The following is a 16,462-nucleotide window of genomic DNA, read 5'->3' on the forward strand; positions in this document are numbered from 1 at the left end:
TCTGCACTACACTAGTTTACATTCATACACTCACTGCTTCATTACTGCACTACAATCTGATTAAACACTGGGTTAACTAAAAACATCAGCATCACAGAATATCTGTATTCTCTGTTTTCTCAGTGGATGTGACTCTGGATCCTGATACAGCTCATCCTGATCTCATTCTGTCTGATGATGGAAAACAAGTGAGACATGGAGACATTAGACAGAAACTCCCAGACAAACCAGAGAGATTTGATCCATGTGTCTATGTCTTGGGAAAGGAGGGATTCTCCTCAGGGAGATTTTATTTTGAGGTGCAGGTGAAGGGAAAGACTGAATGGGATTTAGGAGTGGCCAGAGAATCCATTAACAGGAAGGGACAGATCACACTGAGTCCCAGTGATGGATACTGGACTGTGATTCTGATGAATGGAGATGAATATGAAGCCTGTGAGGATCGTCTCGTCTCTCTGTCTCTGAGAGTGAAGCCGCAGCGGGTCGGTGTGTTTGTGGATTATGAGGAGGGTCTGGTCTCCTTTTATGATGTGGAGTCCAGCTCTCATATCTACTCTTTCACTGCTCAGTCTTTCACTGAAAAACTCTATCCATTATTTAACCCATGCCTTAATGATGGAGATAAAAACTCTAGTCCACTGATCATCACACCTGTCAGTTATAATAAATGAATTTACTCAGTTATCAAATGAAAGATTAAAATAATGCATTTATAATTAAAAATCTGGAAACATTATGTGCTGCTATTTTTTTATCATTTGCTTATCAGTTTTTAAAATCTAAATGATCTTATCACATATTTTTTTTTATGTATATATAATTCTTGTTCAGTAAATAACAATTTGTTCAACTTTTCATAAATATTTTTGCTATCTTTATACCTGACAATGTGAAATTGCCATCTGTGCAAAGTTGGTGCAATAAAATAACGTCATAGTTAACAATTACTTGTTTACACCGATAGATAGATAGATAGATAGATAGATAGATCTCCTGTGTATTTTATATTATTTAGTCACTTATAGGCTGTAGTTTGACAGAATTGTTCTAATTCAACATCGCGGAAGTCAATCTAACTTAACATTTTTTTTATTGATATTGTTTATTTCCTACTTCTTAAGTTCATGAGGCTCTTGATGATTTAATCTGTGTCATCTTTTGGAATATCTGAAGCATGTACCATAAATCTTAACTGTAGCATTTGTTGTAATAAGACTAGTCTCTTAATCATTACCAGGACTGTAATATATATATATATATATATATTATATTAGATATAATAGTTATAATAATAGTATAACAGTAGAATAGTTGTATTTAGCAGAGCATTCAAAAAAAGTAAAGGTGGTCATGAGTAGTTTAAAAAGAGTTTAATAAATGTGCTGTTCAGATACTGTTCGACTTTCTCCATCACATTTTAAAGTGTCTGTCACATATTTGACCATCAGCTTCACGATAGGAATGGCTCTGGTAATCTTATCACACTTCTGGAGGGCTGTACTTGCTAGTTTTGGTTATTGAGGGTTATATCCCCGACAGGGCAGGACTTTCAGTCTCCTAAATGGCTTTAACCCTGAGCAACAGTTCAAAATATTTATTTGTTAGGTATTTAGACGACAAAAATGTCAGTGTCAAAAATGCTTTCATTAAAAACAGGAAGTTTTGGAGCACAGAAATAAGTTTGGCCTCATTTTTAAGGAAGAACCTTGGCAGTTCATTGTTTAACTGAAAAAAAAAAAAAGTTAAAGTGAAACAGAAATCTTATAGAGGTTTTAGCTTATGAAAAAATTATTTATAAAAAATATATTTTATTAAACACGTTAAACTTATATCTTAAACTGATATCTTAAAAAATGAGCTTTCAGGATTTGTTTAGGTGCAGTTCCTAACTTTGTCCATCAGATGTCAGCAAAGCTCAAGACTATTTTTTGTCATATTAGTGAATTGATTAATGGTTGTGGAGTAATTAAATGCACAATGTCTATTACAATAACACACACAGTGTATGTAATGTGTGTGTGTACACTATATATATGTATACACACGTGCACAAACTCAGACTTACCTCATTTATCATATAAAGTCCAGCACAGCAGGATCATCATGTAACAGGTTCGGCAAGGCTAGGATTTCTCAGAAGATAATAAAAGAAAAAAAGAACAAAACAACATTTCAGTTATTTCAATGTCAAATAAATAAATACTTACATCGTGCTGCTCTGTGAACCCTTTGAGATTTTAAGAGAACTGGTGTAAGTTATACTGGATGCTCTGAGGAGACAAAATGATTTTTAAAAATGTAATTACTCGAAAATTAGGCTAATATCTTACTAGATAACCTCAGTTACATGTAACATGGATGTGTAACTATTCAAAATAAATTAAACAACAACAAATAGTTCAGAAAAGAAACTTTTACAATAACCCTTTTTAATAATTTGAGTTCCTCCAGGAACCTCTGGAGCTCTTTGAGTTCTCGTGTAATGAAGGAGTGACTCCAGAAGCTCAGAACTGGAAACAAAGTGCTTCAAACATCCAAAGAGTTCTTACATGAACTGCAAAGACTAGAATGGTTCCTCCAGGAACAATATGATGAGAAAAAGAGCTTCGAGGCACTTAAAATAAATGATTAAGTTCCTCCAGCACTCAAAAGAATTTCTGAGGCACCATTGTTCTTTCATCTTTTCAGCGAACTATGGTCATTTCCAAGTTAATGATCATTTTTACGTAATAAAAAATCATTAGATTAAGTAAAGATCATTTTCCATGAAGATATTTAGTAAATTTCCTACTGTAAATATAACAAAGCTTATTTTTTGATTAGTAATATGCATCGCTAAGAATTCATTTGGACAACTTTAGAGATGATTTTCTCAATATTTAGATTTTTTGCTCCCTTGGATTCCAGATTTTCAAAGAGTTGTATCTCAACCTAATATTGTCATATCATAAAAAACCATACATCAATGGAAAGATGATTTATTCAGCTTTGAGATGATGTAAAGATCTCAATTTGGACTGGTTTTGTGCTCCAGGGTCACTTTTTTTTCAGTCTGAAAAATAGTCCAACAGTGAACTGACTGAAGGAATTAAAGTACAGAATCATATTTCACTTCACTGTTCATAATAAAGGCAATCAAAGTTATTTTAACTAAACATTGCAGAAATAGTAGGCTACATGTTTGCACAGTGTGTATCTGACTCTTAACCAATCATCTTCCTTTGCAGGTTTGGTCATATCTTCCTTTCTATAACCTTAGAATGCATCAGAACAAGCCACACTGACATGTTTCTAGCACTGACTAACAATAATGAAGATTAAAAAGTGTTCCTGATTTCTTTTTTTCTTTTTTTCTTTTTGCATGTTTGCCACACTTTAATGTTTCAGATCATCAAACAAATTTAAATATAAGTCAAAGACAACACGAGTAAACACACCATGCAGTTTTTAAATGAAGGTTTTTATTATTAAGCGGAATAAATCCAAAACTACATGGTCCTGTGTGAAGAAGTGTTTGCTCCTCTGTTAAAACTGTGGTTTATCACACCTGAGTTCAGTTTCTCTGGCCACACTCAGACCTGATTACTGTCACACCTGTTCACAATCAACAAATCTCTGAAATAGGATCTGCCTGACAAAGTGAAGTAGACCAAAAGATGCTCAAAAGCTAGAAATCATGCCTAGAGCCAAAGAAATTCAGAAACAAATGAGAAAGAAAGTAATTGAGATCTATCAGTCTGTAAAAGGTTATAAAGCCATTTCTAAAGATTTGGGACTCCAGCGAACCACAGTGAGAGCAGTTATTCACAAATGGAGCTGCTCCACTGCAGCGACTTAAACTGTAATGATGCGCTTTGCTGTAATAATGCAATGCCACTCAAATAATGCAGAAACACTCAAGCAAGAAAACATGTGCAAAGAGTGCGTGTGTTTGTACTGTTGCAGAATGAGAGGAACAGTAGTAATGTACTGCTAGATTCACTTTCGCCAGAGAGTCATGTATGCTTAAGGCTGAAAATATATGATGCTTATAATGAATGACCCATAATTTTTTTTTTTTTTTTTTTTTTTTTTTTTACGATTTAGTTTTAATCCTAATGCGTGTGCTAAGTTATTGAACATCAAAGATCACACAACAGAAGGGCGCGAGACTCTTTTCCTTGTTTGTTTTTTTCTTTGAATTTAGAAGGGTTTTCTGGTGTCTTTTTTGAAGTTGTTGATTCCATGTGTGTAGATTTCTTTTCATGCACTGGGAAAGTTCTGTATAAATGTTGTGTAATTAATTTTAACAAAAAAATGTTAAATGAGAGAACTGATACTCCATGGCGTGCTTTGTTTAAGCTGAATATGGATAAGAAGCCTGAGTAGAGAGCACTATATAAACCACCGTTGACCAAAAAAACAGGTGATTTGCAGTGGAGAATTCTTCACGGTGCTGTCGCTGTCAATGCTTTTACTTCAATTATAAATCCTGAGATTGATGTGGGTTGTCCTTTTTGCACGGAGAGAGAGACCATCTTTCATACATTTGTGAATTGTGCTAGATTGGAATCTTTATTTTTGTGTTTAGGCAGTATTTTTAAGAATTGTAATGAATCTTTTTCTATGGTGCTATTTATTTTTGGTTGTAAATATGTAAGGAAGAAAAGGTTTATTTGTCAATTGCTGAATTTTATTTTAGGCCAGGCAAAACTGGCCATCTATGTAAGTAGAAAGAAAAAGATGGAACAAAATTTGGAACCGAATGTGGTTACATTGTTTTCAAACATGGTACAAGCAAGAATACTGATAGATTTTAGATACTATAAACATATGGATGATCTTGCTGCTTTTGAGGAAATTTGGTGTTACAATGAAGCTCTGTTTTCGAAGGTGATTTGGTTTTTACACGTTTGTGAGTTTTATTTTTATTTTTTTTTATTATTATTTTTTATATATAAATGAATATTGTAATTTAATTGTGTGGTAAATTATATTTGTAAGAAAGGATGTTAAAATTCTCTCTCTCTCTTCCGGTGAGGGTGAGGTCCATCGTGTGTGGTGGATAGCATTCTTTCCTTTCCTTTCTTTTTTACCCTTCTTTTTCTTTGATTTAGTTTCTCTTTATTGTTTCTTTCCCCCTACGTTAATTGTTAAAAACCGAGTGTCGGTATGGTGTCTGTTCCGGTGCAAGGAACGGCCTTCTTCGTGATGGCTGCAGGTGTGTGCCGGAAGCAGGTGTAACGGTTGAAGGTTTGTTGGTGGCGGTAGGACAAAAGATTGGGTTTGATAACATCATCTCTGGCTCGCGAATGAACAAAGCGGTCGTAGTATTTTTGAAAGCTGAAGCGTTAGTCAATATTTTGACTGTGGATGGGTTGTGGATGAAGGAAGCTTTTGTTCCGGTTTCACCGCTGTCTGGCCCAGCTACTAAAATAAATCACAATTTCAAATGTCCCGCCGTTTGTTTCAAACGATGTAATAATAAAAGAAGTTATGCGATATGGGAAAATTGCAAGCCCCATGAGATCGATTCCATTGGGGTGCAAAAATTCGGCGCTAAAGCATGTATTGTCTTTTCGACGTAAATTTGTATGTTCTTAAGCGCCCAAGATCGAACCTTAGAAGTTTCTTTTCGAGTCAAACTCGAAGATAATTCGTACATGGTGTACGCGAGCACAGAGAGCTTGAAATGTTACGATTGTGGAGTTGTCGGACATAAACGCGACTCGTGTCCGCATAAAGTGCACGATGAACATCTGCCTTTAACTATTGCATCTAGAGCTGAAGAATCAAATGGAGAACTTCAAGCGACTGAAAGGAATAAAGACACTGCGCAGATTGATAGAGTGGCGGAGGAGGTGAAGGAACAAGATGAGGTGAGTGGATTTGTTTCTAAAACTGTGAGTGATGACCAGCCTGGATGCAGTTATACTGTTGGAAAGCCTGCTAGTGCTCGTGGTGCTACGGATAAGATGGTGAATGAATGCAGTGTAGAGGATGTGATACAACACTCTCTAGTGACTCAAAATGTTCAGAGGAGGATGTAGGAGATGAAATGGATGGTTTATCTCAGAGTACTGAAGATAGTGAGACAGAGGAACAGTGGTCTGAGACGGAAAGAGAAAGTGATTTGTACACTGTTGAACAAATTTATAGTTTTTAAAATGAGTAATTGTACTGAGCTCTCTCAACAGAAAAGGTTTCGGCTTAAGAATCACATCACATCTGCTAGACAAAAAAATAAAACGTTTGGAAAGGAGCAATTAACGAAGGGGAAAGTTAAAGACTCATGATGGGTTTTAATTTTTCTTTATTGCTTTCTTTCCTCTCTCTTTCTGATGGAGATCTTACGAGTAGGATCACTAAATGTGGGATATGAAAAAACGTGTATTTCTTTCTGAGATCATTAATTTGAACGAGTTAAATGTTATCTTCTTGCAAGAAACTCCCAGTAACTTAGACAATGAAGTTGAAGGGAGAACACTTTCTTAGTCATGGGAATAATCTAAGTGCAGGGCTGGGAATTTATTTTGCTCCTTCTCTCAATTTCAATATTTTGGGGAAAAATGAATTGGAACCTGGAAGACTCTTGATTGTTAGAGCTGAAATACATAATATGAATTTTACTTTTGTGAACATTTATGCTCCAAATTTAGTCATTGAGAGAATAAGGCTCTTTTCTAAATTAGAAAAGTTTTTAAGACGACAACATGATGGAGATTTTGTTGTTTTCGGTGGAGACTGGAACTGCACTTTAGATTTCGTTTTCGATAGGAATGGGGAAGAACCACATCAAGTGTCAGACACTTGTCTTGCTAGATTGGTAAATAATTTTCACTTATCAGATGTATGGAGAGAAAACAATCCTTTAGTTAAACAGTACTCTTGAGTGAGTTTTAGTAATGACACACTTTCTGCTCGTTTAGACAGGTTTTATCTATCTCATAATATGAGGAACAGGAGCCTGAATTCAACGATTACTCCTGTCTCTTCTTCAGAACACAAACTAATCACAGTTGAATGTAGTCTCATAACAAAAACCTATAAGAGTTCTTATTGGCATTTTAATGTTAAATTGTTAGAAGACACATTCTTTTGTGAAAATTGTAAGAATTTTTGGGAAGTTTGGAAGACTGAGAAAGGAAGATATGATAATATTATTCAGTGGTGGGAGATTGGGGAAAGTGTTTATTAAGGAGTATTGCCAACAATATTCTTCTCACTCTACCCTGTTTTGAAGAAAACATTAGAGAGTTTGGAGAAAGAACTTAAGATTATTGAAGGGAATATGATTGTAAACGCTTCTCCTAAATTGAAGGATATGTGGACTGAAAAGAAAAACTGTTTGAATTCAATCCTTGATGAAAAAGTCAAAGGAGAACTTATAAAAAATAGTTTTTTAACAAAAAGAGACATAGATGCTCCTACATCCTTCTTTTTTGATTTAGAACGGAAGACTAAACATGGAAAAAAGAAGTTGTTTTTAAAAGATAAGGATGGACACCTTGTTTCAGACACGGAAAGGATGCGTAGGCACTAGGCATGCAGTGGATTTTTATACTGAATTATATTCTGCTGAGTCCTTAAATGAACAATGTAGACATCAACTTTGACAAGATCTTCCTGAGCTATCTATAGAGAAAAAAACAACTTTTGGAAGCACAACTTACTTTTAATGAACTGACCTCAGCAGTAATGGATCTCTCATCAGGACGGGCACCAGGGATTGATGGACTTCCTGCCGAATTTTATGAATGTTTTGGACTATTATTGGTCCTGATTTTTTTGAAGTTGCTCAGAAATGTATAAGTGAAGGATGTTTAACAAGAAGTTGTCAGCGTGCTATTTTAACATTGCTTCCAAAGAAGGGAGATTTGACGCTACTAAAAAATTGGAGACCTGTAGCTATCCTATGTTCAGAATATAAAAATCTCTCTAAGTGTGTTGCTAAAAGGTTAAATGATGTACTGCATGAAATGATTCACAAGGATCAGTCATATTGTGTAAGGGGCAGATCTATTGCAGATCATTTACATTTGATGCGGGATCTGTATGACTATGCTTTTTACAACAATGTTGATGTTGGGTTTTTGTCAATGGACCAAGAAAAAGCCTTTGACAGAGTTGATCATATTTTTCTTTTTGAGACTCTGAAGGCTTTTGGATTTGGAGAAAAAATTATTTCATGTTTAAAATTGCTTTATAATGAGGCAACTTGCTTGATAAAAATCGGTGGCGGTCTCAGTGTCCCCATAAAGGTTCAGAGGGGTATTAGACAAGGTTGGCCTATCTCAGGGCAGCTTTATAGCATTGCTTTTGAACCGTTACTCTGTAAATTAAGAAGAGAATTAAAGGGACTGCAAATCAGAGAAATAGATTTTTCCCAGTGTATTAAAATGTCTGCATATGCGGATGATCTTACAGTCTTAATAAGAGGCAATCAAGATGTTGATGTTGTCAAAAATCATTTTAAAAACCTATGAAAAAGCATCCTCTGCAAAAGTCAATTGAGGCAAAAGTGTGGCAGTATGGTGTGGACAATAATGGTCCCATCCTTCCTGGAGAGCTGAAATGGGGAAGAGAAGGTTTTTAATATTTAGGGGTGTTTTTAGGATCTGAAGATTATAGAAAACAGAATTGGGAGGGACTAGTGGAGAAAACATGTGCTCGGTTGTCTCGATGGAAATGGATGCTCCTTCAGTTATCCTATAGGGGTAGAGTTTTGGTCTGTAATAATCTCATTGCTGCTACTTTATGGCATAAAATGATGATTTTAGAACCTCCAGAAGAAGAACTGATAATGGACATTCAGAAAAAACGAGTTGATTTTGTTTGGTCTGGGTATCACTGGCTAAAAGCACCAGTACTTTATCTCCCCAGGACGGAGGGAGGTCAAGGACTCATTGACATCAGATCTAGAATCAAAGCTTTCAGACTTCAGACAGCACAAAGACTCTTGTATGGTGAAGAAGTGAGCTGGCGTGTGGTAGCCCATGGCCTCCTGAGAAGAGCAGGTAAAATGGGTTATGACCATCAACTGTTCTTAATGGACATCAATAAGCTGGATTTAACTGGTTTGTCTTCATTCTACAAGTCAATGTTGAGAGGGTGGACTCTTTTAAACGTTTGCAGAGATCTAAAATGCTGGTGGACTACAGAGACTCTTTTTTTTTACACAAAGAAGAAAATGCTGGCTCTTCTTTCCCAGAACTGGATATTACAGCTGTGACTGGTTTGTGGCAAGAAAGTGAAGGTGGTATTCTATCCTTTAAGACACCTCAACTTGGACGTTTCAGAGACATTGGGAAAAAAAGCTACTTATATTTGTTATGCGTAAAAGTTCTTAATTGTTGTGCACCTGAGACTGTAAAAGAGACTAAATGGACAGATTTTTTTGGATAAGACTCTTCCCCGAAAGGTAGCTGGAGGACCATGTACAAGCCCCCCATTGAAGAAAGGTCTGGAGACCTGCAGTGGCGTGTTGTACATGGTATTATAGCTACAAACAGACACGGAGCACATTTTGATCCACTAGCGGGGATAGGGTGTCCTTTCTGTGAACAGCAGGAGACAGTTTTTCATTTGTTTGCTGACTGTAGCAGGTTATTGCCTCTCTTTCAAATTCCTGGAGGTGGTGTCAGACATTAGGAGAAGTTTTCACACTTGAGTTTTATATCTATGGACCTAAATACAAACGTAGCAAGAGGGAGATTTATCATTTACTCAATTTTATTTTCGGACAAGCAAAGTTAGCTGTTTGGCTCTCTCGTGAAAGTAAAATAGTTGGTGTGGGACAAACTGATGTGGTACTGATTTATGAGGGTTTGATGAAGTCAAGGTTAAGAATAGAATCTGAATATTATCGACTGAATGAGAATATTGAAGATTTTAAGTTTAAGTGGGCTATAAATAACTGTATTTGTGATGTTGACTGCAATGGCAATTTACAAATTCATGTATAAATATATATGATGACAATGGTAGGAAAAAGGGTTATGGGTATTTGATATTTGTTTTTCTTTGTTGGTTAAATAATTGATTGAAGATTGTTTTAAAATTTGTGTAATAAAAGCTGTTCAAAGGTCTCTTTCTCTCTCTCTCTCTCTCTCTCTCTCTCTCTTTCTCTCTCTCTCTCTCTCTCTCTCTCTCTCTCTCTCTTTCTCTCTCTCTCTCTCTCTCTCTCTCTCTCTCTCTTTCTCTCTCTCTCTTCCTCCCTCTCCCTACCGTTTTGTGCATGGTTTTATTCACTTGTTTCTGATATACCCAACCGAGCTACAATCTTTCCAGTGATTAACTGTATATTCACTCGTGCTTTATCAGCTCGCGCACCTCAGCTGTACATTGTCCTTGTACCTTCATATAATTCGGTTTTTTTTTTTTAATATTAAAATCTGAAAAATGAAAAAACAGTAACGCCCCTCTCCGCTGATTGGTCAACCGAACATTACAACATAATAATAGTCCTAAAAACATAATGAGAGTCCTACCTTCTACGGATTCTTAACGTGTTTATTTCTTTACATTTTCTCTTTCTCTTCATTGAACAGCCAGGCCCGGGTTTCCCAAAAGCTTCGTAAGTCTAAGAAGTTCGTAAAAACGATCGTACGACTGATCTTAATATTACGGTCTTTTTCCCAAAAGCTTCTTAACTTAAGTAGCACTTGAAAATCATCGTAGATCTACGAGTGCTCTGGAGTAATCTTGAAGCCCTAAGTGCATCGAAGACAGATTTCTGTGATCACAGGACAATCTGCAGATTACACCTTTAACTTGATTCAAGTGCAATGTGATTATAATTAGGGCTTGAAAACGAAAAAAAAAATTAAATTGGTTCACTCCGAGCAGAATCGATATTTTAACGTTTCTGTTCTGCGTTCCTCTGATATTATTACCGTTCCGAAACCGGTTCGGGAGGAAGAAATACCGGTTAATAACCTTATTTAAAAAAAAAACAATATTATTTGCCTATACTTTGCCTAATAATAATTTAATAATAATAATAAAGTATAGAGTTTTCCTTACTCAAAAAAAGGGAAAAAATTGAGATCTAACGCTTACAGTTTACAGCTTGCATCAGATTTTGTCCAAATGTAAGCTAGGCCTAGCTACTTAAAAAAAAAAAAAAAAAAAAAAAAAACTCTATCAACACTTTCTATCAAGTATTCTAAGACATTCAGCATCAAATGTTTCCATGTTCCCGATGTATCTGGATGCTAAAATGTTATTTAATATAAAGAATATAGAATAATAGTAAATAATAAGTAACGCTGTATATGCGTCCGACAGTTGGACTCCAAATTTCATTCAATAATTATTTTGAGGTTAATAGCAAATGAAAACTGTTCAGCTTCTGGGAAATTTGTGAAGCTCCGCTAGGCTAATTTTAGTTATTTTAGAAAAGAACAAGAATTACAAATATAAGAAGCTACCTATAGCAATATTAACAACAAACCAAAACTAATTAATTTACACTAAAACGAAACTGAAACCAACGTTGGGTTTCTCATTCCACACCAAATCAAAGTTTCCGTATTCCCGATGTATTTGAATAACAAATGATTATTTAAAAAAAAAAAATAGCCTAATGTTTGTAAACCTTTTGTGTTTGCATTAGGCCTATGTCTATTTTCTCTAAAAAACTTATATAGGGATTACTACAAATTTCTCTTTCTCTCTAGGCTATATATATATATATATATAAACCATGCAGGAAAACCTTTTAAAATATTTTATACATATTTTAAATACAGAAAATAGTAAGAAATGTGTGTGTATATATATATATATATATATATATATATATATATATATATATATATATATATATTAGGCTATAGTATAGCCTAATGAATTATATAATAATAATAATAATAATAAACCTGGATTTATTTCATGTTCAAAGGAAAATTAGCCTAAACTGCTTAAGAATGCCTTCTTCAAACATTAAACGAAAAAAATAAAAATCCTCTAACAAAATAGACCCATTTTAAATATTTAGCAAAATAAATAATTTGAATGCACATGCACCAATGGCTGGAAAAAATAGGCCCTTTTTGCGCTGCGTCATCAGGCCCAATTTGGTCTTAATCCGGCCCTGAAGGCGGTGCATTGCCATTGAGACTTGACTGTTCACAGCTGAGCAGACATTTCACTCGCTGCTTCAGAGTCACATTTGCGTATGATGTAGGCTACTGCTGGAATTCTTGATTGGTTGACAGCAAATGTCAAATATTAAACAGAAAAAGGAAGGTAAATTAGAAATACACATTTAAATTAAATGACTGAAAAAAAGACTATATAACTCAACAATAACTTGTTGAAGTGCACGAATCCCAGCTATGTATTGGACCCAGAAATAACGTATCACTCTCTCTCTCTCTCTCTCTCTCTCTCTCTCTCTCTCGCTATACTGTATATAAATGAATAAATGTTAGTAAATTTATGCATATAGCAGATGCTTTTATCCAAAGCAACTTACAGTGCATTAGGGCTAACATTTTGTCCCTAACATAATATATAAGTATGCAAAGTATATTGTATATTATTATGTAAATTATAATATTGTACACTATAATATAATATTGTTTTATGGTTATTATATCCAAGTTGTCTGTCTGGAACGCAGTATTAGGTTAACGTCAATAAATAATTGTATTCTACAATGAAGAATCATTCTATAAAGTGACATTTCAGCACTTGACAAACGGACAGCGACTCCTGAGCAGCACTTAAAGCACAGCTACGTGCGACTGTGTTAAGTGCATTGTTAGGAAACACACGTGAAACAATAAAGAACGATTGTAAAATTACTCGTAGAAAACGCTCTTCAGATCTAAAATCAATAGTTATTGAGAAACGCAGCCCAGATTAAAGAATGGCTTGACAGAAACCGCACTGAGGCAGAGACTGAAAAGCTTTCTTTTGTGTAAGCATACATTTTGCAACCTACCAGTGAAACATTTAGTTTATCTCGTAAATATTAATTTAATTTGCACCTGAACTCACAACTACCTACTAACCAGCCTAGGCCGGGTTTCTCGATAACGATTGATCTCAGCGATTAAGAGCGTTTTCTCGAATAACCCCAATAACGCTCATTCTTAACGCGCTAAGAAGACTCGAAAGAAATATCTTACCAAAGTTGTTAATGTTCCTAAGTGTGTTCCCCGAAGTGTCCCTTAGGAAGCTTCTTAACACGCTGTCTCTTACGCCCGACGTCACAAGAGCGCTGTCCCGAGTGAAGGTGCTGAATTAGTTGGCATCGATTGCTCATGAATCGATTTTCCACTTCACGCGATGGTGCAATACAGCGTTAAGAAAGACAACACGTTCTATGCGAATGAAACATTCCTCAAATTATTACAGTAACATTTATTTAACATAGTTTCAGTTATCAGTAGAATATAGACTATAAATTAAACTATAAAATGGTCAGTAATATTTTCACACCACATATATTTTAGCTAGCTAATCCATTGCAATGTATTTAGCTATAACTATCAGTATAACAAGTTACCAAAGCAGCTGTCTGTTTTGCTAGTTTATTTTTCAATAGTGTCTGTAATTATCAAAAACAAAAGTATTCACATCAGTGTTTGTTTTCTTCCTAAATTAATCTGACTTTTGAACGAATTGCATGAATGAACGATAGAAGTGTCTAACTCATTAAAACAGTGAAACGCTGTCGTATACTGGCGGTTTCAATACTTAATTTCTTTCTTTTGATAATCTCTACTATGTTAGAATTTTATGAATGATGATTATACACAAATGTCATAATGTTATGAGGTGTATAATCTCTTAACATGTTTTAATAACAGATTCGAGGTAAATGTAGCAGCAGGGTAGAAAAGTCAGCAGAGAGAGAGAATGAGCAGGTGATCAGGTAAAGAAGATGCCATTAATCAATAAAATAAAATAGGAAACAGTATAGAAAAACAGCAGCTTTGTAAAGTTAGGTTTTACATTCCTGTTTTTCTCCATCACAGTGAGGAACAGGGAGAAGACAACAGACAGCAGCTCTTTCAGACAAACGGGTAAGAAAACAGAGAAATGTTCAAAAATGTTTGATCATCAGATTATTATACATCTTTAAAAGTATGCTGTGATTTTTATGAGTTTTATTTAATGAGGATTACTTGGTCAATTAAAATATAATTTTAAATAGAGAATTTTAAATAGATATTAAGAACAGATTGCATACAGTGCGGTTTAATAATTTGTTAGTTTTTGGTGTTTTAGTTGTATGTCTTAGTGGTTTTGTTCTTATATGAGATGATTCAGATCCAATGTGAAAGTAGCAGCAGATTAAACCAATCAAAAGAAGGACGGGAAGAACATCTGATCAGGTAATGACACACAAACACTAATGAAAAGTTCATTCAGTCAATAAAACTGGCTAAAACTGTAATATGTGTACATCACAGTGAGGGACAGGGTGAGGACAATAGTCAAACAGCAGTTTCAGATGAGCAGGTAAGAATAAAACATTTCTGATAGGGAACAGTTTTTGATGTGACAAACTAAATGTACAATTTTCTTTACTGTACACAATATACTAGGGAGCTATTTGGTGTGTAACAGTGTTGTAACGTCCATTTCAGAATGAGCCTAATGTTAGAGACAAACTGAGCACAGAAAACAGAGACAGAGAAGATTCAGAAATCATCAATTGCTTAAATCCTGCACATCCTGATCCCAAGTTTATAAAAGTACAGACGAGAGCAAACTATGTGCTACATTTTCAGCAAAAATGGTTTCAGATGTTCCTATGAATGCATTACTGTACCACATTAAAAGGGGTCTTGTGTTGGCAGGAGCTGTGATTGGAGAATTGAAGTGTTTGAATGCTTCTCTCCAAAGAAAGACACAGACTATCTCTTGCATGAAAGCTGCCATTCCTTGTGTTCAGTCTGTCTTGAAAGACAAAAGAGATGAAGTTGCCTTTCAAAGTCTTTTTGAGCAAGCAAATATGATTGTGGATTCTCTAAATCTAGAGTCTATCAAAGTCCCAGAACCAAGGCGACTTCCTAAGCGTTTTAGCACAGATCCAAGCACATACAAGCCAAAAACTGCAACAGAGTATTACAGAGTTGAGTTTTATCAGGTGCTTGATTTGGTTTTCATCAGGAAGATCTGCTGACCTTACAGAAACTAGAGGACACTCTGCGCACTGGACAAACTGATTCAGTGTGTTGTGAGTATCCTGAGATCAGTTCAGTTACCAATGTTTAGGCATAACTACCAATTTGGATCCAGTTTGGAGGCAGCAAACATTCTTAAAGGTTTGTCAGTGGAAGTCCGTGTTCTGTGCCTTTGAGTAAGTGGTGTATCTAAATTTCATCTTTACACGGATTATATAAAACTATACTGTCAGTACATCATAGTGAAATTAAATTGTTATATGTTTCTTTTCAAAACTGTGGAAATAGATTTTTAAAAATAAGCTTTAAATAGGTATTTTCCTTATAATGTGGCTCTCTCTAGTGGACAACATTAATATCACAGCTTTTAGCCTCATGTCATCAGATAGGGTCTAGGCTTTGATAAAATAAACTGCATAAATATAAAATATAATAATACAGTGATAATATATGCTAATATTAATCTGAACTTACTGGTAATAGTTAATCAACACATATCTAAAGAAGAAAAAAAATCACTAGACTTCATTTCTGAAAACGAGATAATTGTATGATCAGCAGATGTCTATTATTTCAGAGTTCAGGTTTTGTTTTGTTCATGTCATACAGCTGCTTATTACAAGAGCAGTTTCTTGTAGGCTACGCTACATGTTCAGATTAATAGTCTATATATTGATAAATAATTAATATGTTTATACATTTGCCTATTTGAAAATGTTTTGAATCTGGTCTACCCAGACACATTTTAATGTTCAAGTGTTATGTCTATTAAAATAAGTCTGTAACTATATAGTAGTCTACTTTTCATGTGTTGATATCTACAGAACTGAAGCCTTATGATCACAGTCGTAGAAGCTAATGCTTAGAAATTATGTTTAAAGTTTTCAAGTCCATCATTATTAGTAGCACGCAAGCACCCAATAATCACCTTCGTGCTTTGTTACAAAGTTTTAACCTTCTGTCAATTTTATGATAAAATACAAACAATAAACGTCTATTTTACGATTTTTAATTTGTAGTGAGATAATTCGTTCAGTAGCTCCATATGAATCAGTGATATTGTCCTCTTTAATATTTGCATCACGAAATAAACATGAATATTTTAATGTATGTTGAAAAAATCTGAACAATTTAATACAAATTTCTCATGAATCGATCAAAGTTAGTTCAAAAAAGCAGTGGTGGACGAAGTACACAAGTCAAGTACTTGAGTAAAAGTACAGATACATATAATAAAATATTACTCCAGTAAAAGTAAAAGTACTCCTTTTTCAATTTTACTCAAGTGAAAGTACAAAAGTACTCAATTTTGTATGTACTTAAGTAAAAAAGTACTG

At 34.7% G+C, this 16,462-nt stretch overlaps 1 protein-coding gene across 5 annotated transcripts in view; it reads left to right on the forward strand.

Moving 5' to 3' along the window:
• The window catches only part of LOC113099681 (E3 ubiquitin-protein ligase TRIM39-like), a 69,045-nt gene that overhangs the window by 4,048 nt on the left and 48,535 nt on the right, over window positions 1-16,462 (forward strand). For 3 of the 5 annotated variants that reach the window (XM_026264581.1, XM_026264592.1, XM_026264582.1), the window contains one exon: window positions 124-736. The exons of the other annotated variants lie outside the window; for them this stretch is intronic. In XM_026264581.1, the coding sequence (XP_026120366.1) occupies window positions 124-671 (548 nt within the window). In that variant the 3' untranslated portion in view covers window positions 672-736. Of the gene's footprint in view, window positions 1-123; window positions 737-16,462 lie in introns of those variants that run through there. 5 annotated transcript variants of the gene reach the window in all.

Source organism: Carassius auratus, unplaced genomic scaffold, assembly GCF_003368295.1.
Source record: "Carassius auratus strain Wakin unplaced genomic scaffold, ASM336829v1 scaf_tig00217011, whole genome shotgun sequence".
Lineage (NCBI taxonomy): Eukaryota > Metazoa > Chordata > Actinopteri > Cypriniformes > Cyprinidae > Carassius > Carassius auratus.